Raw genomic sequence first — 23,286 nt, 5'->3', positions numbered from 1 at the left:
TGGCTGCTCATGGCTTGGATGGGCGTACTCTTCACTGAGTAAAAAACTAGTTGGATGACCGAGCCCAAAGAGGGGTGGTGAGTGGAGTTAAATCCAGCTGGAAGCCAGTCAAAAGTGGTCTTCCCCAGGGCTCAGTATTGGGCCAAATTCTGTTTAATATCTTTATCAATGATCTGGATGAGGGGATCAAGTGTTCTCTCTGTAAATTTGCAGATGACATCAAGCTGGGCAGGAGTGTTGATCTGCTCAAGGGTAGGAAGGTCTACAGAGGGATCTGGACAGGCTGGATCGATGGGCCAAGGCCAACTGTATGAGGTTCAATGAGGCCAAATGCCGGGTCCTGCACTTGTATCACAACCCCATGCAACACTGCAGGCTTGGGGAGGAGTGGCTGGAAAGCTACCTGGAGCAAAAAGACCTGGGGGTGCTGGTTGACAGCCAGCTGAACATGAGCCAGCAGTGTGCCCAGGTGGCCAAGAAGGCCAAAGGCATCCTGGCTTGGGTCAGGAATTGTGTGGCCAGAAGGAGCAGAGAGGGGATCGTGCCCCTGTATTCAGCACTGGTGAGGCCGCACCTGGAGTACTGTGTTCAGTTTTGGGCCCCTCACTACAAGAAGGACATTGAGGGGCTGGAGCATGTCCAGAGAAGGGCAGCGAGGCTGGGGAGGGTCTGGAGAACAAGTCTGATGAGGAGCGGCTGAGGGAGCTGGGGCTGTTCAGTCTGGAGAAGAGGAGGCTGAGGGGGGACCTTACGGCTCTCTACAACTACCTGAAAGGAGGGTGTAATGAGGTGAGTGTTGGTCTCTTCTCCCAAGTAACTAGCAATAGGATGAGAAGAAATGGCCTCAGGTTGCATCAGGGGAGGTTTAGATTGGATATTAGGAAAAATTTCTTCATTGAAAGGGTTGTCAAGCATTGGAACAGGCTGCCCAGGGCAGTGGTGAAGTCACCATCCCTGAAGGTATTTAAAAGACATTTATATTTGGTGCTTAGGGACAATGGTTTAGTGGTGGACTTGGTAGTCCTGCATTAGCAGTTGGACTCAATGAGCTTAAAGGTATTTTCCAACCTGAACGATTCTACGTTTCTATATTCTGTGCTTCTTGAGTCCCCATCTGTGCAACAGTTGCTCATGTCCCCCCTCAGTTTGCCTATCTATCAACAGATTTATGGATATACACACATTTTCACATGGCCCAAAATACGGACTTTTAGTTACAAAGATTTCAGTTGGAGGGCAGTAACTGGAAAGAGATAAAATGAGCACTTTCATGCTAAGCTTGTAACAGTCCTCAGCAAAGCCTCCTCCCCGCTCCCCTCCCTGCAACCCCCACCACTGTGCTGGGAGTGTCACAAGAGAATCAATCTGCAGCCTTGCGAAAAATAAACAGAAATAATCACAAAAACAGATGGGCATCTCCTAATCCCTGGTAGCTGAAGGCAGGATTTTACTCGTGTTTTTAGAAGATTCCTCTTTCTAAAGACCTCCATCAACTCAAATCTGTTTTTGTAGCAGAAGCTGTATCTGCCAGCTGCACTCTCACTTCCTTTTCCCTATCCATTACCATGTAAGCTATAGTTCAAAAAGTCATTTTTTTCAATTCAAATCAAATTCTCTGAACTCTAGAAAGAGACCTTTCCACCAGTGATTTGTTTCTTTCTAATTAAATAAAGTAATCCTTGAGACATCAGCTCTTAAGAAGAATGTTTTCAAAGGCAGCTGCTCAGCTAATTAGACGACATGCCTGGACGATGGCAATTTACTTACAGTCACCTCACAGAGGGACATGCAACACTATGTATTCTCTGGCAAACAGTGCACGAGCAGAACTAACACTGCTCAGTGCCAGCAACGTAAGGGTTTAGTCCACTTTCACAATATTCTTGATGGTTGAATTTAACATTTCAAAAAAAATGGCAGCAGGCCCCGCTCCACATCGCAGCAGAACCCTGTACCGCTAAGCAGTGCCTCCGTCCGTTTGCAAGAAAGGATAGGCTCAGTACATGTCTTCTCGGGCATACAACGAGCAACAGGTATAAGAATTGCACTTTGCCTTACCTTGAGTAGCTTCATGGCTTGTGTCAGGCTTGGCTCAATCCACACGTGACCGCTCTGCATCCTCCAGCTAACCTTCTAAACATCTGCCTCATGTCAACAGCTCTGAAGATTCCCTTAGGCAGTATCTCTGCATGAGACCCTGAGCCGGACCGATGGCAAGAGGCTTGTAGAGCTCCCAGGAACAGCAGGACAACACCGAGGCCAGAGAGGCTGGCTGGCAAAGTGAGGATGCTGGGACACCCACGGAGTGTTCTGCCATGTTGAGGGAGAGTCCTAAACAAACAGATTCTTCTTAAACTGGTGCTACATAATTCTATGATTCTATACGTGCCAAGGCCAGTACAGGCTAACGACACAACTAAAATACACACAGGCTGAAGCCTGTGTGGAGAGACTCTATATCCCTCTGCAAGGTATTACCAAAAAACCCTCTGAAGGATTTTTCACAACAAAACACACGCAAGCGTGGGAAGCGAACCGCAATTTAGCTCTTGAAGTTGTCTGGTATACCGACGCATTTTGTGTACTCTGGACTTCATCCAAGGCAAACATTCAACCACTTTTCTTTTAAACGCATCTGGAGATCAATACAAATTGCCCCATCCTCAACATCAGTCCCACGCAGCCTGGCTAATATGCACCCACAAAAGAAGGAATAAAGTCATTTCTGCGGTCACGTTAATGATTTGGCCTCGCTTTCAAGTCCTACCGCAGATTTCCTCTTCGATCCCACGTAAAAGGGTTCAGCTCTTTGTACGTCTCCATCTGCCAGGCAGGGTAAATAACACCTGCCTCCTTTCTGCTCCCTCCTCAGGCGGGTCTCTACCACAGGTGCAGGCACACCCGAGCTGGCTCCGTACGAGGAGCACTAATTGCGTTCCTCGTTTTTCTAGGGATTCAAATTAAAATGCCCGGTACTCAATTTACCAAAGTGCTGAGTGCTCAGAACTGCAACCGAAGTCAAAGGAAACTCTGCCTGGAACAATAAAATACATATATATATTAACCTTATAATACCAAGTACGCTGAAAAATCAGGCCAAAGGCATCTCTAACGGGCACCTAAAACGAGCGAGCATCTCTGAAATGCAAGTCAGTGCCTCAGGTCCCCTCTTAGAAAACAAGACCAGATTTATACCTTTTGGGATGTTGTAAAGACATTATTCATTCACACCATAAAGCACTTCAAAGCTAGAATGCTAAGTGTGTTTTTAAAAAGCAAAAAGGAAATTCTGTCAGCAGTGCACAGCTTGGATGATCTGCAGTAAATCAGGCACGGGGCTGGAGCACGAGGACAGAGGACGTCCAGTAGTTGCCCACTGATCAGCCACCTTTCACTGTACACTTGCTGAGGAATAGACCTGTAGAACAACCCTGTGCGCTCACATCATACAAATCAGAACCTAAAATAAGCTTACGTAGACAAATTTCTTTATTTCCCACTGTTTTGGTGATTCGTTTATTTCCTACCAATTTTGCAACCATATCGTTCCTTTACTACAGCTTTTTTGTAAAATTTAGTTTACCTCAGCATCCATAGGTGGAAAACGGAAATCTTATTCCACTTCTTGCATAAATCAAGAATAACGTCGTTGAAATTAATGGAATTAAAGCAACATAAGTGAAAAGTCAAACCTTCTGGCTCCTGAGAAGTACAAGCTACATTTCAGTGTTTGGACGCAGTGTACTAAAGTTGGGCAGCAAAATGAGGTGTTACCTCTAGATTGCTCCCTTTTTTTTTTAAGTCATTCTTGAAGTCTAGTGAAACTTTGCAGAGCACCAATATCAAACATTCTTCTCTATCAGCCATTACGAATAATAGAAGTTTTGTAAGTCCCTACTATGAAACTTTCACCTTTACTGCTACCACTCCCCCACATAATCTCATGGTTCTAAATTTGGGGGCGATTGACACCTTTCACTCTCTCCCCCAGAAATGGGATAACACAAGCTATTTGTTGAGTTATCTGGAAAGATTACGTGACGCCAAAAGGGTTCTGAGGAAGAAAGTAATCAGTACAACAGAGGGGATAATCAGGAAGCTGATTAGAATAAAGATACTGCTGTGATATAGCCCATTTGGGATTTAATGTATGAAAAGATAAAAAGATGAAAGAAGAGGAAGAACAAAGAGCAAAGGACAACAGTTCCTGGTAAAGGAAGGAGGAAAAGAAAGATATATGACCTTATATTCTCTAATTCTCCTAGCAAGTATATACTAACTGGTATTTGTGTTGGTGACTCCTATTTGGTCATGTTAGAACATGGTTTGAGGAAAATAAGGAACTGTGCTGTATGTCTGTTTTAACAAGTGCCAAGCCGAGTGATTTACAGAAACACTCCAGTTCCTCGTGCCTGCAACGGCATTTTACAAGTTTCTTGCCACAAGCCACACGCCGATGGCTGTTTGCCAGCCTCCAGCCGAGAGGTGACAGCGTTTCATGCACTTTGTCAGCCCCTTCAAGAGCTTCCCGGTTCTGAACTCCGTTTTTCTTTCCACCTTGTAGACGAAGAGTTCGGTCATGCTGGCACTGAGGCATTGCTCTGCTCAGGGAAGCTCAGCGAGATGAATGAATGCAGAAGGAAGAAGGGGAGAGGCATACTCGTTAAAAAGAAAAGAACCCCAAAACATGCCTTAGATGATGTCATACGTGTCATAGACATGTGATAACTAAGCACTGTAGTGCCGTGAGTGTCACTCATTCCTATTCCTGCAGTTCCACCTGCAGCTGGAGGCACTTGGGAACATTTGTGCATGAGTTGTCAGCACGGGACATCTCTGGACCCCTTCTGACATAGTTTGACTTTGCAGGGTAAATATCGTCCTCAAATCTTCAAGCTGCATCAAAACTGTGGAAAGCGACATGGCGAAAGCAATGCTTGGTCCTGCTGGGACTATCAAACAGGGACTCGATGAATAAACACACGAGTAATTTGGCCCCCTCCAGCGAGGAGATGGATTTGGCATTACCCCGGTGCTCCTGACATCCCTACAGCTGCAGGGAAGGGTAGGCTGGCTGCAGGCTCCGCGGCAGAAAGGCCCACCCGCACACGGTGAAGAAGCAGCTTGAAGAACAGATGACAGAGCAACCAGTTCCCGCTCACTCAACTTGTGTTGGCACCAAGTCCAGCGGCGTTCAAATTAAAGCTTTGAAAGACGTGCCATGGGATGAGCAGAAGCTCGCCACGGACAGACAGGTTGCGTGTGCGCTCACCGCTTCCCGGAGGATCACAGAATTGTGGAATGGTAAGGGCTGGAAGGCACCTTGAAGATCATCTGGTTCTCCTGAAATCATTCCAATGTCCTTGAGCGGGGCACATAGTGACCTCAGGATCTGTGCCATCCAAACCCTTCTTGTTTCACCGCAGGCAGCGGAAAATCGTTCTCCTGCAGCACGGCCTCCGCTGCGTTTGGCACCAGGGCTGCTTCTCCCCCTCCGCATCGCTACGGGCTGCACGGAGCGGCTTTGCACCTTGGGGGACAGAAACACGGGCGTTTGTTGGTCGCAGCAGCACCGTGGCCTTGGATTTCCACGACCGACTGTGTTTCCAAGCCCCATTTAAAGCAGATGACCTGGGGGGGGGGGGAGCTGAGGAACACTTGGACCTGGGAGAAGATGCCTCTCTGCCTTGCTCCCAACGCGGCAATGAACAACCCAGTACGAGCAAGCGAACCGGTGCGGTCAGCCCCCCGCCGGGCCGGTTTCTGCCGCGCCTGACAGAGGGAGAGGGGGAGGCCCCGCGGCCCTGCCGGCGCCGGGGCGGGGGAGGCGGCCGGGGCTGCCCCCGGGGCGGAGGGAGCGGGCGGGCGGGCAGCGGGCTGGGCTCGGCGCGTATCCGCCCCGGGAGGTGGCCCCGGCGCTACCCGCAGCCCTCTCCCCTCCCTCTCCTCCAAAACCGCAGCAGCCGCCGCGGCCGCGCTTCACTCGCTCCGGTGCCAGAAGCGGGGCGGGAGCAGCCCCCCCCCCCCTCCTCTCCGCCTCTCCTCACTGCCATGGCCGGGGTCGCGGCCCAGCCTTGACGATGCTGCCGGGGGCCCCGCGGGCGGGCGGCTGGGATCGCGGCCGGGTGGGCGAGCGGCTGCAGGCGGCCCTGGCCGGCCTCCGGGAGCTCCAGGTGCTGCGGGAGAAGCAGCGGGAGCTGGTGCGGGCAGCCCTGGCCATGCCGCAGCGGCCGGTGGCGGGCGGAGGAGAGCAGCCCCCTCCCGCCCACGGCAAGGAGCAGCGGCTGGAGGCCACGCTCGCCGCCCTGAAGGAGCAGCTGGTAAGGGACGGGGACGGGGGAGCGCTGAGGGGGAACGGGGAGCGCTGAGGGGGAGCAGCGCTGAGGGGAGCGCTGAGGGGAGCGCTGAGGGGGAGCAGCGCTGAGGGGAGCGCTGAGGGGGAGCGGGGAGCGCTGAGGGGAGCGCTGAGCGCTGAGGGGAGCGCTGAGGGAAGCGCTGAGAGGGAGCGGGGAGCACTGAGGGGAGCGGCGAGGGGAGCGCTGAGCACTGAGGGGAGCGGCGAGGGGAGCGCTGAGCACTGAGGGGAACGCTGAGGGGAGCGGTTGGAGATCAAAATAGCGAGGTGTGCGTAGACAGATCGGGCGCTCAGGGCTCTGGCTGTCTACCTACTACCTGTATGTCTGCCTACTACCTGTCTACCTACTACCCGTGCGCCTACTGGCTGTGTACGTACGCCCGCGTTGGGTGCCGGTGGGAGTCAGCCCACCGGGAAGGGGGTCGCGGGCGGGGAGCGCTGCGTTCTTGCCACGGGTTGCGGGATGGAAAGAGGAGCGTGACCGAATGCGTGTAGAGTCTGAACGCCGGCCGCTTGCATGGGATTTTTTATGAAAGGGGAATAAAAAAAAAAATAATTTGGATTGCAGCTGGAGCGAGCTTCATAGGTGAGCCAACAATCAAAGGGCAAAAGGCTTTAATCTCTACTGTGGGCAATTACTTCAGTAGGCGCAGACTGAACGCAGAGCCCTTTCCCTCCCCGTGCTGGTGCAAGGCTCGGCCGTCGGGAATCAGCCGGGCGTGAGGGCAGCGCGGGGGTTTGCTCCCCGCAGGCAGCGTTATCGGGCAGCATCTCGGAATAAAACCGGCTTTAACCTTCACGGAAACCTGGCCGCCACGTCTGAAAACGCAGCGGCGGGGGTATCTTGATTAAAGTAAAAAAAAAAAAAAAAGCCAGACAAGTGGACTGCCAGCCACTTTATTACCTGTCATTGATAATTTTAACTAATGCCTCCGCTGTATTTTCTTCTTCTTTTTTTTTTTTTTTAAACTAAAGGCATTTATTGCCTGTCGGGGGCCACCGGGTTAACAGAAACACCCAGTGACCTCTGACCGCAGTGACTGTTCTTTTTTCATGTCAGCCGTTGTTCGTTAATTACTTATTTGTTTATATATTTTTCAAATAAAATATGAATATAGAAGATTAGCTCGTCGGGACTTTGCTGGTACCTTACAGGGCTTTCCAAGGACATGGGAGAAACTGGGTATTAAAATGGAAGAAACTAGGCTGTAAATTTCTGCCCTTAGAAATGCGGGGTGTGGATGCTGCTGGAGAGAGGCAGATTTCGCCAGTAGGTGCCAGTGCGATTATGGGGAACTGTGTTTTCCAGGGGGTGGAAGCCTTCCTACAGCTCAGGACTGCATAAATCCAGGGGCGCGTTCTGCAGCACAACCCCACTTGTGTGAATGCCTTGAGTAGCCATAAAAAGCCCTTCCGATTGACCCGTGGCTGCTGGAAGCTTTTCAGACTGGCGTAGCTGGTACCTTTATTGGTTTCTTTCCCCCTGCAAATTGCAGACGTGTATTTGAGTAGAGGTGCATACCTCAAAGCTGCTTAACCGCAAAGTAAACCCAGTTGAAAACAGGCTTTTCGCAGTCCTGTTAGAAGTAATGCAGGGATCCCAGGAACTCGGTGTCCGGAGGCTGAAAGCCCTTTCTTGGTGACTCATGAGCAGTGTATTGCACTCAAACCCCTTGAAAATTCTGTTCATGATCACAGGAAATGAAGTTAAAACTAAAACCGGCAGAAAATGCAAAGCACAGCATTGCTCAGGGAGTGTTACGTCTTCATCGTTGTTGTTCTTGGCCCATGGATGATAGAGTATGCGATCGCTGCTCCGTAAGCTTTCAGATTGAGAAACTCATTAACAGTGTGAATGTAGCTTTGCCTCGCGGTGTATCTTGATCCAAGTTTCGAGTAGGGCTGTAGTCCTGGGCTTTGGGGTGGTCATGGTTTCCTTGCTGAGAAGTTTGGTCCTTGCAATATAAAGGTGTATCAGCTGGAGCTGGCTCAAGGCATCGCAGTGATGGAAACAAGGCAGCTAAAAGAGTCAAGCCACGCTTCTCCTGTGGTGGTAAGGTGAGAAGCAGAAGAGCAGAGGCCGTACCCTGAAGGAGTCAAGTGCCGCTCATGGGACAGGGTAGAGCAGAGCCATCGAAGCTGTCAGGACCATGTGGGGATGCGGCTCCAGCATCCCAGTCCCTTCCCCAGCGACAGACACCAGGCCGTAGGCAGCCAGGCCGCGGGCTTTCTGCTGTCCCTAGCCATCGTGTCCCTTTTTTGTCCCAGCCAGAGGCTCTTTTCGGTGGCCAGGGACTCTTCTGGCAGCTGCAGGTCCCTATGGTGCAGGCAGGATCGACTTTGTAGGAGAAGAGAAGCAGAGTTAAGTGATGCCATCTACTGCCAGCGGTCCCAAAGGTGCTAAAGTAGTCTCTTGGCCAAACTATATCGTGGCGACACAGAGGGGAAAAAGAGATGCACATTCAAGCTGGTACAAAGGAGTGTGTGACACTTGCACTGTCAAAGTAGATGGATGTCTAAGTCTGCAGCATCCAGTAGTTTCTCAGCTGTTTCTTCAGAGAACATATTTATTATAAAAGTGGGTTGATTTGATTTGAATCTGATGGGGGTTTTTTGCAAGCTTTCAGGTGGCTTAACGCTGTTATAAAAATGTGCAAAGGGACACATTATACTGAACAGGGAAAAAAAACCCCAACACCTGGTACCCTGCATTTTGCAGATTTTTTCCCCTTTAGATAGTTTTAAATAGAAAAAACATTTTTCAAATCAAGGATTATATATATATATATTTTTTTTATATTAAACCAGTGAAGTTTTAGTCAACTGAGAGAAAGAGGCGCTTGCAGCAGCAATTCACCTCACTGTAGAATAAGGGTCTGGGATAGGTGAGATTAATTTTCTTCTGAAGCTGGCTGCTTTCCACCATCATTACAAAAAGACCTAAGGGTGAATAGATTTTTGGTGTGCAAAACTAGGTAAGAGTAATGCTATCTTGTGCCATTCCAAAATACAGTTGGGTTAATGAAATTGTTGGGTGCTAATCTACAACCAATAAATGTCACGCACGCACACACACTCCCCTTTAGCTGGAGTGAAGAGATTAACAGTTGAGAGGAACAGTGAAGTGGGTTTTGGTGCCTTGATCTGGGGTGCCAATTTGTGTTGATTTAAAGGAACGTGCTTTTCAGAGAGTGTTCTTCCTTCTGAAAAACGAGGGGTATGACGATATCCCAGATTCGTCTCCCGAAAAACTGTTGGCCATCGATTGATTTGGAAGGTCTGGTCCTGCGTTGTGTGGTGTACAGAAGTCTCCGCAGCTGTATCGCCCGAAGCAAACAGATGGTTTCACCTGCAAGGTTTTGTCTCATGTAAAATTCATGTTCTGAATTGAGAGAGTGTTTAGGGTTTATTGTTCTGGGTGCCGCTTAGCGTGGTTATTAAAGCAGTAACAACCCCAAGCAAACACACCGGAAAAGTCATCCTCACCCAAGTGGTTTGAGGAATGCTTCCCGTCTTGGAGTGCGGAAGGAGTTAACTGAAAGATCAAAGCTGCAAAGTCTGCCAGGAACATGAAAACCCAATGGTGTGAGACACCATAAAAGGGTTAAAAATGATGATGTAAATCATGTGTGTTGGTTAAAACGCTGTGAAAGCGCAGACGGAACCTGGAGGTATAATAAATAATCTCTGAATACCTGAGAGCCTTGTGGCCTCTCTGTCATTAATCAGAAACCACAGACTGAGGGATTGGCTGGCAAAACATTAATCATTAAGCAATTAATTCCAACCGTGAAAACAAAACTTTGTGATTTCCTGAGTAGGTGGGATTGAAGGAGGCACGGCGTGTTTTTGCTTTTTCGCCGTGAAGGAAATAAAGAAGTGCCGAGGAGGCCACACGTTCGTCATTCAGATGGGGTGGAAAATCTCCTTTATTACCCAGTTCTTCCCTTTTTGTTTCTATGAATCAAGACGAGGGAAAATCACCGCGGGTTTTCCTAGGAAGCAGTAATGAGCCTCTTGAGCGTAAACCTTTCTAGATGTGTGACACTAACATAAAGGGGCTTTACTTCTTGTGTCTTATATGTTCTTCCAGTTCTCCATAAAAGCATGCTAGAAATAGCTTTTTATTCTTCTCAGCAGCATCACCAGCTGTAATAGTAGTCTTGTGAGACTCGGGATGTCTGTTTTTTTATCTTTTCCTCAAACCCCAGCTTCTAATCTTTTACCGATTACCTTAGGATCTTAGCTTTCCTTGCTTTTAGTATTCGTAGTTATGGAGAAACCTAAAAATGCAAATATTAAAAGCTGAATAATCCAAACACAAGAGGCGTGCAGTCGAAAATATGTACATACTGGTTTTAATTTTCTGCATGTCGTTTAATTTTGCAGATACTTTAGTTAGTTCAAGGGACCTAGATGGTATTTTTTTCTTATTTGGGGTTGGAAGTGCTGCTAGAACTGCCACTTGAATTTTTAAATCTGAGACGTGCACAGAAAGAAGAATCCAAGTCATGTCTTTCTCTCCATTACTGAATGGAAACCTGGCCCATCGAGGGCTCTGAGCACAACTTTACAACCAGCTTCAAGAGACCACCCTTCTGTGAAGTCCTCTTGGATGGATGGTGAGGCGTGATATGATCAGAAGCTGCCAGGATAGTGACGGGGCCTAGGTGATTTGCCAAGTGCCACGTGAGAAGGTTGTGGCAGAAACCAAGAGTGGTTCTTTGGCCGGTACCGAGCGCCTGGCCATCTGCCTCGCTAAGCTGTGGGCACAAATACTGGGGGAGCAGCTGTGGGAGCTGTTGCCTCTGCTCAGCGATAGCAGCAGAGGGGCCGTGTTGCTGGGTTCTGAGGGATTATTCACAAGCTTCAGACACCCGTTTATTTTAAAAGTAGTCATTTTCACGACAGAATTCAGATGTCGCGTTCTCCGTGTGTAAAATGCATGGAAATACCTAGCCATGAGACATGCAAGCAAAGCTTTCGGCAAATTATGCATCACAATTTGTGCAGTGCACCTTTTCAGCTGTAAAGAGATGTCATCTTCTTCTCAGAGGCAGTGTATGGCAAAACGCAGTATCCATATTAATATGTTAATTAGTTAAAAGATTGCCATCCTCTTTAGAGATACAGTTCCTGCCATAGGTGTAATAAAAACCCCAAAGGTTAAAAGAAGTGTATTCAGTGTGAATAGTTTTGAGGACACGTTCAGCTGGGCAGAAGACAATATATACTGAGAAAAAGAATGTTTTGTACATGTCCATTACGTCAGTCTCGTTACAGAAGGCCAATTGCGACAGTCCCTAGCTAAGCAAACCAATTTGTGAGAGCAGAGTCTGTCCGGCACAGATGGCCTGAATTCATGTGTTGCTGCTGAGATTCTAACTGTGATTATTCTTCATTTCCTCCTCCTTCCCTCGACTTGTGAATTAGTCTCGTTTGAGGAGACAGGACGTCGGCTTGAAAAGCCACCTGGATCAGCTGGACCAGCGGATAAGTGAGCTGAAATTGGACGTCAGTAAGACCTCCAGCGAGTACTTGGATAGTGACAGCCGGCCCAGCTCAGGTAATGCGCACGTGGTGGGTTATTCGCAGGCATGTGGTGCAAGGAGAACTGGAGGGTGCCAACTGCTAAGCAAAACTTGCTGACCAAGATATTGTTTGGTCAGAAGCAGAGCCCCATGGCTCAGGGGGAGAGTCCTCGTCTGGCACAGCACACGCTGTCAGGGCTGGTGGGAACATCTCCGCCAGGTTGAGTCAGATGAAAATAGCTTATTCCCTGAAACAGTGGGGTTTTTTTGAATTTGGATTTTTTCTTTATTTTAAAATGGACATTTTAGCCACAAATGCACAGGGGAGGAGACAGATTTATTAATTAATTACCTTGTCCAGTGCAGAATGACCGTTGGCAAAGCGGCTAGAGTATTTACTAGAAGTGAAGGAGACCAACGTCCATGTCAATGCTCTGCTTGAATCCAAGAAGGGTCCTGAACCTCACTAAGGCTTTGAAGATCACTACCACTGCAGTGCTCTGGCCAAATGAATGTTGGATCATTTATATAAAAATGAAACAGCTCTGTTAGAAGACACTGAGATAAACCACCCCAACAGCTTGCTGACTGAAGCTCTCGTGGACAGAGAGACTGAGTTCCAGGTTTCTTATTCACAGAGCGAGCTGTACTGCAGACTTTTATAGCTAGGGTGTCTGTTAAAACCAGTTTCTCTTATCTAGTCTGGGACAAAGGGAACACTTCTTTTTAAACAGAATTTTGAAAAGCCTTAAGTCTTCAGTGAGACGAGGAAAGAATTTTTGTATTTTCAGCATACAGATTTGCAGCCAGGTATTATTACTGGGTAGAGCGGGTATAAAAAGTGTGAGTTTCTGTTGAGTGTTCAGGAGTTGTGCGCTTAGGAACATACAGTTCAAAAGCAGACAGCTTCCTTTTCTGTTTGTTTTATATAGAGGGGAATAATAAAAATGCCTATCTTGAATTTATACAGAGCTTTTTTTAAAACTTCCCTAGTTAATTGGCAATGATCACAAGACCTGGAGAGGGAAGATAGCCTCCGTTCTCTGCCCTTAGACATTCCAGCCATCATAGACTTGGCAGCTCTGATCGCAGGCTGATTTTACTCTACTTTCCCATCCAAGCAGTGCTTGTATCCACCTAGCACAAGTTACAACAGCCTAAGAACGGCCCTGTTTTACACCAGTTGCATAACAGTCCCCAAAGACGTTCTCCAGTGAAGAACTGGGTGTGATGGTGCTGCACTTCACCCCATCCCGCCCTCAGAACTAAGCATGCATGTGCGTGCCAAGCTGGCTCAGGGCCCAGGTAAATGTGCAGAAGCCCAATAAAAGATGGTTGAGTTACAGTATACTTCTGCTGAATTTACCCGAATAAATGATCATAAAGTTAGGCCTGTGGCACATTGCAAATTAAGGTTTATGCTATTCTCTGCATTTTTCTTCTACAGAGCATGTTTAGTTACTGTAAATAAGAAATACCTCCCAATTTATTTTAACTGCAGGCTTCTATGACCTGAGCGACGGTGGTTCTTGCTCACTCTCCAATTCTTGTACCTCTGTGTACAGCGAGTCCATCTCCTCCTGCCACGCCAGTCTCTTGCCCGGCTCTCAACACCCCAAAGCAAGGCTCAGTGTGTTTGATTACCGACCCAAGTCCGCGGATGAAACGACTGTGCACACCACCAGCTTCCAGCAGCAGGGGACCTATGGCAGCGACGGATGTCGGATTACAGCTGGCGCAGACATTGCTGGGACTCCTGCCAGGTCCCGGCCGAGGCCAGTTTCCACAGGTAGTCGGCTGCAGAACTGCCTTCAAGAGAAGGGCAGAATCCTGGTTATTATTTTACAACCTAATATACCAATGTGTAATCAATATATAGCACTCATTTTCAGTACACAAAGTGAGAATTAATTGAAACCAGAGAGCCAAACCATTTACTGTCCAACTTTCACTTGTCTCGTACTCAGATACTTTTAAACAATAATAAATACGAGGATGTATGCATTTAGAAATGGAAAAAATATTTAAGTGCATGAGATAAAATTGTGATGAATGTGGAGATACTTTTTTTTTAAATTTACCTGCTTGTGAAATCAGAAAAATTGCAGTGTTTGAAATACCTTGTGTGAAGGTGTGGGGATGTATGTAAAATATAAGGTGAATTCAAAATTAGAGATTATGCGTTTTACTGAGAAAGATTTTACAGAAATCTGAGGAGGAGGAGACACTTCCAGGCTTAGTGCCTGTTTTCTCAATCTGTTGTAAAATGAGTATGGTAATACTTGTATATACCTTGCCCTATTTATTCAAATTAATGTGGACTCAAATGATACTCCTTTTCATAGTTTATTAGCTACGGTTTATCTCTGTTATTAGGGATAACAGACACCAAAGGTTAACTGACTATCTAGGAACGAGTCATGAGCCTAGCAGTGGATCAGCCGTGAATTTGCACCATACCTTTAGACAAAATGGACAAGTCCGTTAATATTCCAGATCTCTTATTTACCCATCTGTGAAGGGACAGCATGTGACTTCTTATTTTGGGTGCTTCCGTGGCCTCAGAGCAACCTTGTGTTAGCGCAGTTCATGTGGTGACCTGGCCAGATGTGTGACAGTTCCATTATAGAATCAGGGAAGCCACGGGGAACGTCGTTTCAAGTACCGTGTCGCTCTGGAGTCATTCCCACAGCTTCTTGGCCTGAGCTAGCTCACCTCTGGCTTGCTTGGAGCAGAAACAAGACCACCCGCTCTGTGCCTATCTGTGCAGACACACCTGAAGTGGTGGAAAGTTAGAGCATAAAGGCAAAGTCCTCTCAAGGCTTCTCAGAGGCTGAGGATGGAGCTGGGCTTGGTGATCTGTGGCTTCCATGTTCAGACTGCAGACTCTTGTTCTATCAGAAACTTTCCTGCCTTGCAACATTTTGCTAAGACCCCTGGGGCTTTATGGTTTTTTGGCTATGGAGATAGATGAGCAGAAAAAGGGATACCTGATGTTAAGTAGGGGTGCAGGAGTGAGGCTACGGACCTCCTTCAGCCCTCCTTCCTTTTCCCACCACCACCTCCCTTCTTCAACCTCTTGCTTTCTTCAGTGTCAGAAACATAAGTGGTGGGCTCATCGTGGGTGTAGCCTTGAAGAAACAAGTCTTGCAAGGTTGTCCACATTGCAGGAACTGACGCAAGATGTTACTTCAGAAGAGCATCATTTGGAGAGGGGAAGAAATGTCTCTTTTCCTCTCCTTAGCTTGTCCCCACAGGTAACTGCAGGCACAAACCGATTGCCTTTTCTTTCAGTGGCAAGCGGAAAGCTTGCCAAGACACCACAAGCACAGCGTTGTGTTGACACCTTCCTGGTTTGTTTGCACAAGAGCACGCCACTACACAGTGCCAACAATTTCCTGAAGAATTTTCATTGTGAAAATACGTTGTTTGAGAAGTCATCACCCTAACCTTTGCCATAGCGGGTCTGTAAGTGCTTTAGGTAGGACACTGCAGACAAGGCTGAATTTTGAAGTCTTTCAAAAGCTTCCTGTCACAGGACAGAAATAGTCATTGCAAGTGAAAGATGCGGTTGGATTTGGTGGTTGGGTTTCCTGGTAGCAGGAAGCAGCCAGGAAATCAGCTAGCTCAGGGTGTGTTGGCACTGCGCTCTGCACTGTCATACAGAGAAATCCAAGCTAACCCCAGATGGTTCCAGCACTCTTAGTACCAGAGGTAGCACAGCACCATGGTGCTCGATGGGATGACTTGTCTGGATGGAACAGTCTTGCGTCACGCGAGAACACAGCCTGTCCTCTCAGCGCACAAGAGATGCTCCTGAGAGGAAGGTGCAGCACTCGAGTGTAACTTACAGCAATCTTGACAGTACTCCAGAATTTAGGAGATCTGAATTGGTGGCCATCGATGCCAGCTTCAGGGACTGAGCCTCGCATCTGCCTGAGTAGTTACCCTCAGATTTTTTTTTGCTCTGTCAAAGGTTCTTTAGTCTCTTCTTCTATGTCCTTAATGTTGACTTTGGAAAAAAACACACACAGAATTATGGCATTCCTGATTTTCTGCCTGTTAATAAAACCCCTGAATATTTCTTGCTGGAATGAAATACTCTAAGAAGTTACTTGAGAAAGGCTGGAGACTGTTAACGTTGTTATCACATGAAATGAGAGATCCAGTTAGGAGGTTTCACTGGATTTGGGGTTCAGGCAAAGTGGAGTAACATCACTCTCTGGCCTATGGGATGCATGATTCTTTAATGGCTCTCCCATGTGTTGAGTGCATCTGTTTGCCAATGCCTCACTAAAGCAAAATGCAAAAGAATAAACTACAGCTTCCAGCATTGAAGAGGTTAAGAAACGCTATAACCTAGTGTCTGCTTGAGTCCTCTTAAAGTAGCTGGTTGAGTACTATAGATTTTTCCAAGACACATGACATAAAAGGGTTGGAGGAAAAGCTGGAATTCAAATCGAGCCACTTCACAAAAAACGCTATTGACTCTGCGTGCTGGAAAATTCAGTAATTTCCGAGTTACAGTCGTATATCCAGAGGAAGTCTTGATCCTGTCCTGGGGGAGAAGCGTTCAAAAACTGTGTCTGTTGTATTGGATAATTTTATACGACATTCAGCTTCAGGCGTTCTGGTTGTTGGATTTCACTTTTTATCTCTGCTAAGAAATGCAAGTAATCCCTTATTTTTGTTTAGTTGGTTGGGTTCCTGTTAGTCTGTGACATTCTAGAACATTTTTATATATGCTCAGATTTATTTTCATCCGTGCAGCACAGTTTAAATTTTCTGCCAAGGCGTGAGTTTTATTATTGGCACTAAAAGGCATTCTAATCTCTGTTACACTCAGGTGAATAAAAACCTTGAAGTGATTCAGTGATCCTGGAGGACTGAAACTATTTTCTTCATTCGTGCTACTGATTTAGTAAAAGCTAGCACATCCCTCTGAAATAGCATTTTTAGCATAAGCCAGTTTGAATGTAATTGTCTGTGATTTAATTAGGTTATTTATTTTCATCCACTGTGTAGGTGACTTGGAAAGACTCATTCCAGCAGATGGTAGATTTCAGAAAGAGACAGATCCCAAATCCATGTTGCCTCTGTGCCATGCCGGAGACATGCACTTGCTCAGCGTGGACCCCAAATTCCAAAACGACTTGGTCTCCAGGAATGGCGTTGATGTGTATCCTTACCCGAGCCCCCTGCACGCGGTGGCTTTACAAAGTCCCCTTTTCTCGCTGGTGGGGACATCCCCAGAAGCAGACCTCCCGCCTCCTCCCAGCAAACACACGCCTAGTGCCACGGGTCCCGGCGTGATCCGGACTAGGCCAGCCACCGAGGCCAAGCCGGGGGGTTACATCGATAAATTACTGCAGCTGACGAGATGCAAGGGGAGCAGTCGGGCTGATGCCGGTGAGTGGCTTTCAACAAAGAGCCAGCCAGCCACGGTGCACCAGAGACTCGTTATAACCCCCAGCGCTGGTGGAGTGAAAATTAACAGCAGCGGTAGCCAGCTGGAAAAACAAGGGAGTTTTCCAGAAAGTAACAAAGCTGAAGGGAAGCTGCAGAGAGAGGTGCCGGAGGGGGAATGTGCCAAGCAGCAGGAGACGGTGCACGGTGTGAATGAAGAACAGCCGTGCGCCCGGCCCGACCCTGGGCCGTCAGCTGTGAATAGCTGTTACCCTGCCAAGTCAGCAGCACGGGGATCTCCTCTGGCAGAAGCCACGGAGAGCAGCGTGGAGCGCGGTTCGTCCTGCTTGCAGCTGTGCCAGGACAACTCCAGCCCGGGCACCTGGGACGCTGAAGCCACCCCACCCAGAAAGCCGCTCCTCAAGAGGTGCAGCAACGCCAAGCTGGCTGCTACCGGGGGTCACGAGCGAGCGGCACGGGGCGAGTTCGTCCATGCTCGGTTCGTCCCTGCAGAATCCCACCAAGTCGGGGTCAAGTTTGCCAGCTCCAAAATGAAGGCGGTGAAGATAAAGAGGAGGAACAGTGAAAAGGTGCTACGGCCTGGGAGACAAGCCTTTTGCGTGGAGAAGGCGAGAGGGTTCCACGGGCCTACCAGGCTGCCCGCCGAGTGGAATCAGCCCCAGAGACCACATGGAGCAAAGAGCCTCATGCGGAGACCTTCGTATTCTGGGGATGTGAGCGGCAGGTCGTGCTCGGAGTCCAGCCTGTTCCCGGTGCAGGTCAGGCTCCCCGCTGTGCCATCCGGGCCAGAGCTCTACAGAGCCTCTGCCAACGCGCCATATTCCCTGGAAGCGGCTTGCGGAGAAGCAGCCGGCAAGAAGAAGCAGCGCAAGTGGCAGTCGACAGTGGAGATCTCTGCCAAGGCCCACCTGGCCGGACTCTCCAGTAGCTTCGGCCTGGGGGCACGGAGGACCGGCGTCCTGCGCACCGCCAGCGCGAGGGCTCGCTCCAGGGCCCAGCGCCATGGAGCTGATGCCAAGAGCGAGTCTGACCACTCCGAGTACTCTGCTGAGTGCGCTTCCCTCTTCCACTCCACCATCGCGGAGACCAGCGAAGGGGAGGTCAGTGACTTCACGACTAACCGCTTCGGGGACAGCGAGTCCAGCGGAAGCGACTCGGATGGCAGCAGTAACGGCAGCAGCCTTGCCCTGGACTACGATGAGGGGGATGAAAGCGAGCTGATTTGGCCCGAAGGTTCGGTCAGGCAATCGGGGGCTGTCCAGGCCTCTTCCAAGCCTCTTCCCCCAGTGCCCAAAATCTGTCGCATCAAAGCTTCAAAGGCGCTAAAGAAGAAGATTAGGAGATTCCAGCCTGCCTCTCTGAAGGTCATGACCATGGTTTGAGGGAGAGCAAGCATCTGTTTCTTACAGTGAGACATTCCTGCTGGCTCTCATTTGCAAAACAAGAGAACCCATGTGCAGAGAAAAGGACTTGCTTAAGTGAACGGTGAATAACCCCTGAATCAGCGCAAGGGACCTTGTTTGCTAATGCCTGGACATAAATGTCACTGTATCTAATTTCCTCTTTTGCCATTTATTCTGTAAATATGGATCTGTGTATATTGTGTGATGCCTTTTTTTACGATGCAGAAGGGTCACCGTGGTGAAAATGAAAACCTCTGCCGTAAGATTTTACAGGCAGGCTCTTGACGTTTTGTTGACTGCATGCACCCACAGAAACAGTCCCAGCCACAAAGGCTTCCCAAGAAGAGGGGCTCTTCCCAGCTGGATATTTGGTAGCATCCCTCCCTCTTGTGAGGAATTCTTTTGCAGTCCAAAGTCTGCATTAACCATCCGGCTGTCACTGTGCTCCTATGGAAAAGCTCTCGGTGCTCTCTGTAGTTTTACTTTCTTTCAGATCAACCATCCCATACCTTCTCCCAAACATCAGGAGCACGAGTCAGTTCCTCCATAAAAAAGTACTATGTTTAATCAAGAAGGCAAATGTATTTGTGAATGAGAACAAGACCTCAGTTTGTTTCCTGTTTTCAAAATGAGAGTATAGGGTTTGTTTTTTTTTCCAAGCCCCCTCTTCATGATGTTCCATGTTATTGTTCATTTGTTGAATGGGTGAAAGAACATGAGGGCTCAGTGCCACAGTGTGTGAATAGCTGGGACTGAGATTATGGCTTTTCCCCTGAAATTGCAAACTCAATAAATGCTGTTTAATGTACTTCTGAAAATTGTGCTTGTCTGACTTCAATTTCCAAAGAAAATCATTCTGAACTGTTAATGTTGCGTCAGGAATGCAGAGGAACTTTCTCTGGAGAAACACACCTGTGTTTTCATGACCGCTGTGCAGAGGAGTTCTTTTTTATTTTTCAGAGGGTTGCTCCAGCTCGGTCAGAGCCAGGGTCCTTTCAGCCTCCCCCTCAGGAAACCTGCTTCAGCACCTGCTTCTGAAGGGGTGAATTTAAAAACAGTGTAGAAGACAGGGTAGTGTTTCACTGACTCACTTAAATTGATGCAATTTTGTCGCAAGACACTCTTAATTTAGACATGTATTTGTGTATACATAATGTGTGTTGAATGCATTTGGGGGCACCTATGTGAAGCTTTGAATCAGTTCCTAAACTGATGAGGTGATTTTTTGTGTGTTCAGACAGGCAGTCCCAGTTCTTTCCTCTGAGCACAGCGATCCGGAGGCTGAGCTGAAGTTCACCCCGTGTTTACCAAAGAGCAGGTATTATCCTCCTACCCTGTTTCAGTGCCCAAGCTGAACGCATTCCTGGCCTGGGAGACGTAGGCATTGCCTCATGCAGCCCAGTGTGCTGGGTCTGAAACAAAAGGCAAGTGCTCTGCAGAAGCTGTGGGTGGAAGAGTGCTTGTTTACTCCGAGGATTCATTAGCAAACAGAAGTATTGAAAGACTAAACTTCTAGCCAATGCCTTCCATTCTTTGGCAGCTACGTTATGTTTTTAAACCACTCTAATTTCAAATAATTTTTGGAAATTGAGGTGGAGAAAAGTAAAAGTCACGTAAAGTCATTTAATTCAAGTCTTTGAGATAGTGCATAACACCATCCTTACTGCAACTAGGAAAATACTACATTTTTGTCAGTGAATTGCATTTAAACATTTTTTCGTGGCCACAAGAGTAGTGGACATAATCACTCCAACAGGATTAATGGGAATTTCACAGGTCTGGTGGCGGTTTCTTGTTCAGCATATCTAGCAACAGAGCAAACAAAATAGTGATTTATGCCTTGTTGACTTTCTACGCCACAAAAGGATTCTTTTTCCCGCTTTCACAAAAGGTTTCGCTTGGGGGAGTGTGTCAGAAGTTACATATGAACCTTTAATCCATGGATTTTCTGTACTGAGGAGAGGTTTATCGGTTAGGTAGGGATTTGGAGTGTGGTTTTTTCATGGGGGAGGAAATTGTTCCTAAGTATCAACCTGCCCTGGGTAGGAGCGTTCTGAGACCTGGTAAAAACCACCACCCAGTAGCTCCCTGCCTTTTTCTCAGAGTAAGCTCAAACGAGAAGTTTGTGGTCCCACAACTCAGTAAATCCCGCTTTAGGGCTGTTAATACTCCGTCAGAAATGTTGCCAGACACATGATGAAAGTGCTTATCCAGAATCAACTCACCCTGCCAATTCAAATAAAGAAAAATGATGACTTAATTTTGTACTGACAGGTTTTATGCCAGAAGAGGTATCGCTGCCTCTACTGCTCACGCTTTCTGCTGGGTCAGATAACGTCTCTCCTCCCAGAGCCAGCGTAAAGCCAGCATGAAAGTCTAAAGCCGACGTAAAAGCATAAAGCTGGCACAAACATCATCATCCTTGGCTAATTTGACAGAAATGTGATGACGTGCCGGCAAACAGGACAGTGCAAAGCAGGGTAAGGGACTCAGGCAGCCGATACTCCAGGTGCACTGGGACCAAAAATATGATTGTAGTTCAGTACACGGGTAAAAATTAGTATGTTTTGTTGATGTGTACACTGAGAATTTTGATGACGGCTGTGCCCAAATGTGACGCCTGTCGGTGCTCTGTCCTTCGGATATCGTGGGCTGTCGGCACCCGGGAATACCTGCCTCTGAACCAAACAGATCTGAAACATATTTAAAATCAACAAATATCAATACTTTGATCTGCTGTTCTTTTATATGTATGTACTAAACATCATCTAAACAGCTTTCAGATCCACGTGAAGCCACCTAAGGAGAATAAGGGATGCCCAGCTTTACCTGTGGTCGAGGCAATACCAAACAGAAATATTCACAGTCTGTTTTCCCTTCCAGAAGGAATCCACAAAATCCTTTTACCTTGCAGTGCCTTGTACTATAAAGGCCTAAGAGAATGCAAAAAATGTCAGCCGGTGATTGAATCGGCAGTCTAGCACCAAGCCTGATGACACGCTTCAGGAGCGAGAAGTTTCGCACTTTCCCTGTGACTTGATTTGCAAGCGTGTAGATCTGTGGGCTGCCGCAGGACAGCTTTCTGCAGCGTCTCCGTCGCGGGAGCGAACATCTGGCAGCATCCCTCCAAGCTCTAGCGAATCAAAATCAGCCACTGCTGAGATCTGTGCATCAGATCAGCGGTTTCCTGCTGTCAGAGGCAGGCATTTGCACTTCGGTGTGGGAGCAAATTGCTTCTAAAATCGCAAAGGAAAGAAAAGAAAGGAAAACAAAGAGAATAGAAAGGGAATTAGGAAAGCTTTCAGAGCAATTTGCAGGATAGATCAGAATTATGCTTTTTGAAAATTTCACAGAATCACAGAATCACGGAATAGTAGGGGTTGGAAGGGACCTCTGTGGGTCATCTAGTCCAACTCCCCTGCCGAAGCAGGGTCACCCAGAGCAGGCTGCACAGGACCTTGTCCAGGCGGGTCTTGAATATCTCCAGAGAAGGAGACTCCACAACCTCCCTGGGCAGCCTGTTCCAGTGCTCCGTCACCCTCAGAGGGAAGAAGTTCTTCCTCATGTTCAGACGGAATTCATTAATCCTTTCATTGCTCTAATAATTTTGCAACTGGGTAACTGCCGGCCTTCTTGGCGTTGGCAGAATCTGAGCTTTGCGAGTCCACCTCCGCTACCACCCAAACCACGGAGCAGTCAGAGAACCGATGTTTCGCTGGACACACCGTCCTTCAGACCAGACCTTCGTTTGCAGTGACTGCTGGTCAGAATAAAATCATCTAAGAATAAAATCAAAATACGAGAAGTAGAAGTTCATTATCACGCTCTTGATTAGGAGGGTCATTTAACCTGACCCTCACTTACTGCAAAGGGCAAGAGCAGGGGCAGTTGTGGTCGGGATCAAAATCAGTTGTGTCTTAAACACGCAACGCAGGAACCGTTGTTTAACCTGTTAATGCAAGGGAGTGGAAGAAGTTCATAGCTAAGGCATACCCAATGCTGAGATCACCGGAATTAAACAGATTCCTTATCTCAGATGCCTTTTATGGCCAAGGTCTACATGAACCCAAATGACTTGCAAAGGGAAGGAGATTTGCCTGATGATACACGGAGTGTGCTCACTAACTGTTGTTTGCCATCCTTCCGTGCGTAACCAGATCAATATCTCTTGCCTGCCCAATATCGCTATTTCACTGCGGCATTAGTGGAGGAACAGGGCCCTGATCAGCTACACCGTGGCCTCTGATTGCTGGGAACTTCACCTTGGCGTAGAACTTGATACATTCTGTGAGGACTGAGGCTCATGAAGTTATTTCTTGGAATGGAAATTTGCCGTACATCTTCAAGCATTAGATATAGATAAAGACATTTGGGAAGAGGCACTTCAGTGGATGGGTGGATGTAATTAAGTCTACAGACATTCCTTTGGAAGCCAAGCAGAGTTTTGGACTACACCGTTTCTTGTCACTGACTCTGACTCTATTTTCCAAAGAAAATAGGTCTCCATACTGGAGAGGTATTAAGAATCGGAGAGCGCTGATTAAAATTAGTACTGTGAACATTTCCCTTT

The 23,286-nt window shown here is 47.7% G+C and overlaps 1 protein-coding gene across 1 annotated transcript; it reads left to right on the top strand.

Annotated features, from left to right (window-relative positions):
* The first annotated feature begins 5,995 nt into the window (after positions 1–5,995).
* DACT2 (dishevelled binding antagonist of beta catenin 2) lies at positions 5,996–19,508 on the top strand. The gene is made up of 4 exons (XM_075411936.1): positions 5,996–6,320; positions 11,789–11,921; positions 13,388–13,675; positions 16,912–19,508. The coding sequence occupies exons 1-4, from the start codon at positions 6,081–6,083 to the stop codon at positions 18,693–18,695; spliced, it is 2,445 nt and encodes an 814-aa protein (XP_075268051.1). The 5' UTR covers positions 5,996–6,080; the 3' UTR covers positions 18,696–19,508.
* The last annotated feature ends 3,778 nt before the right edge of the window (positions 19,509–23,286 follow it).

The sequence above is a fragment of the Opisthocomus hoazin genome, chromosome 2 (genome assembly GCF_030867145.1).
Source record: "Opisthocomus hoazin isolate bOpiHoa1 chromosome 2, bOpiHoa1.hap1, whole genome shotgun sequence".
Lineage (NCBI taxonomy): Eukaryota > Metazoa > Chordata > Aves > Opisthocomiformes > Opisthocomidae > Opisthocomus > Opisthocomus hoazin.
This window is presented reverse-complemented; position numbering and strand designations above follow the sequence as displayed.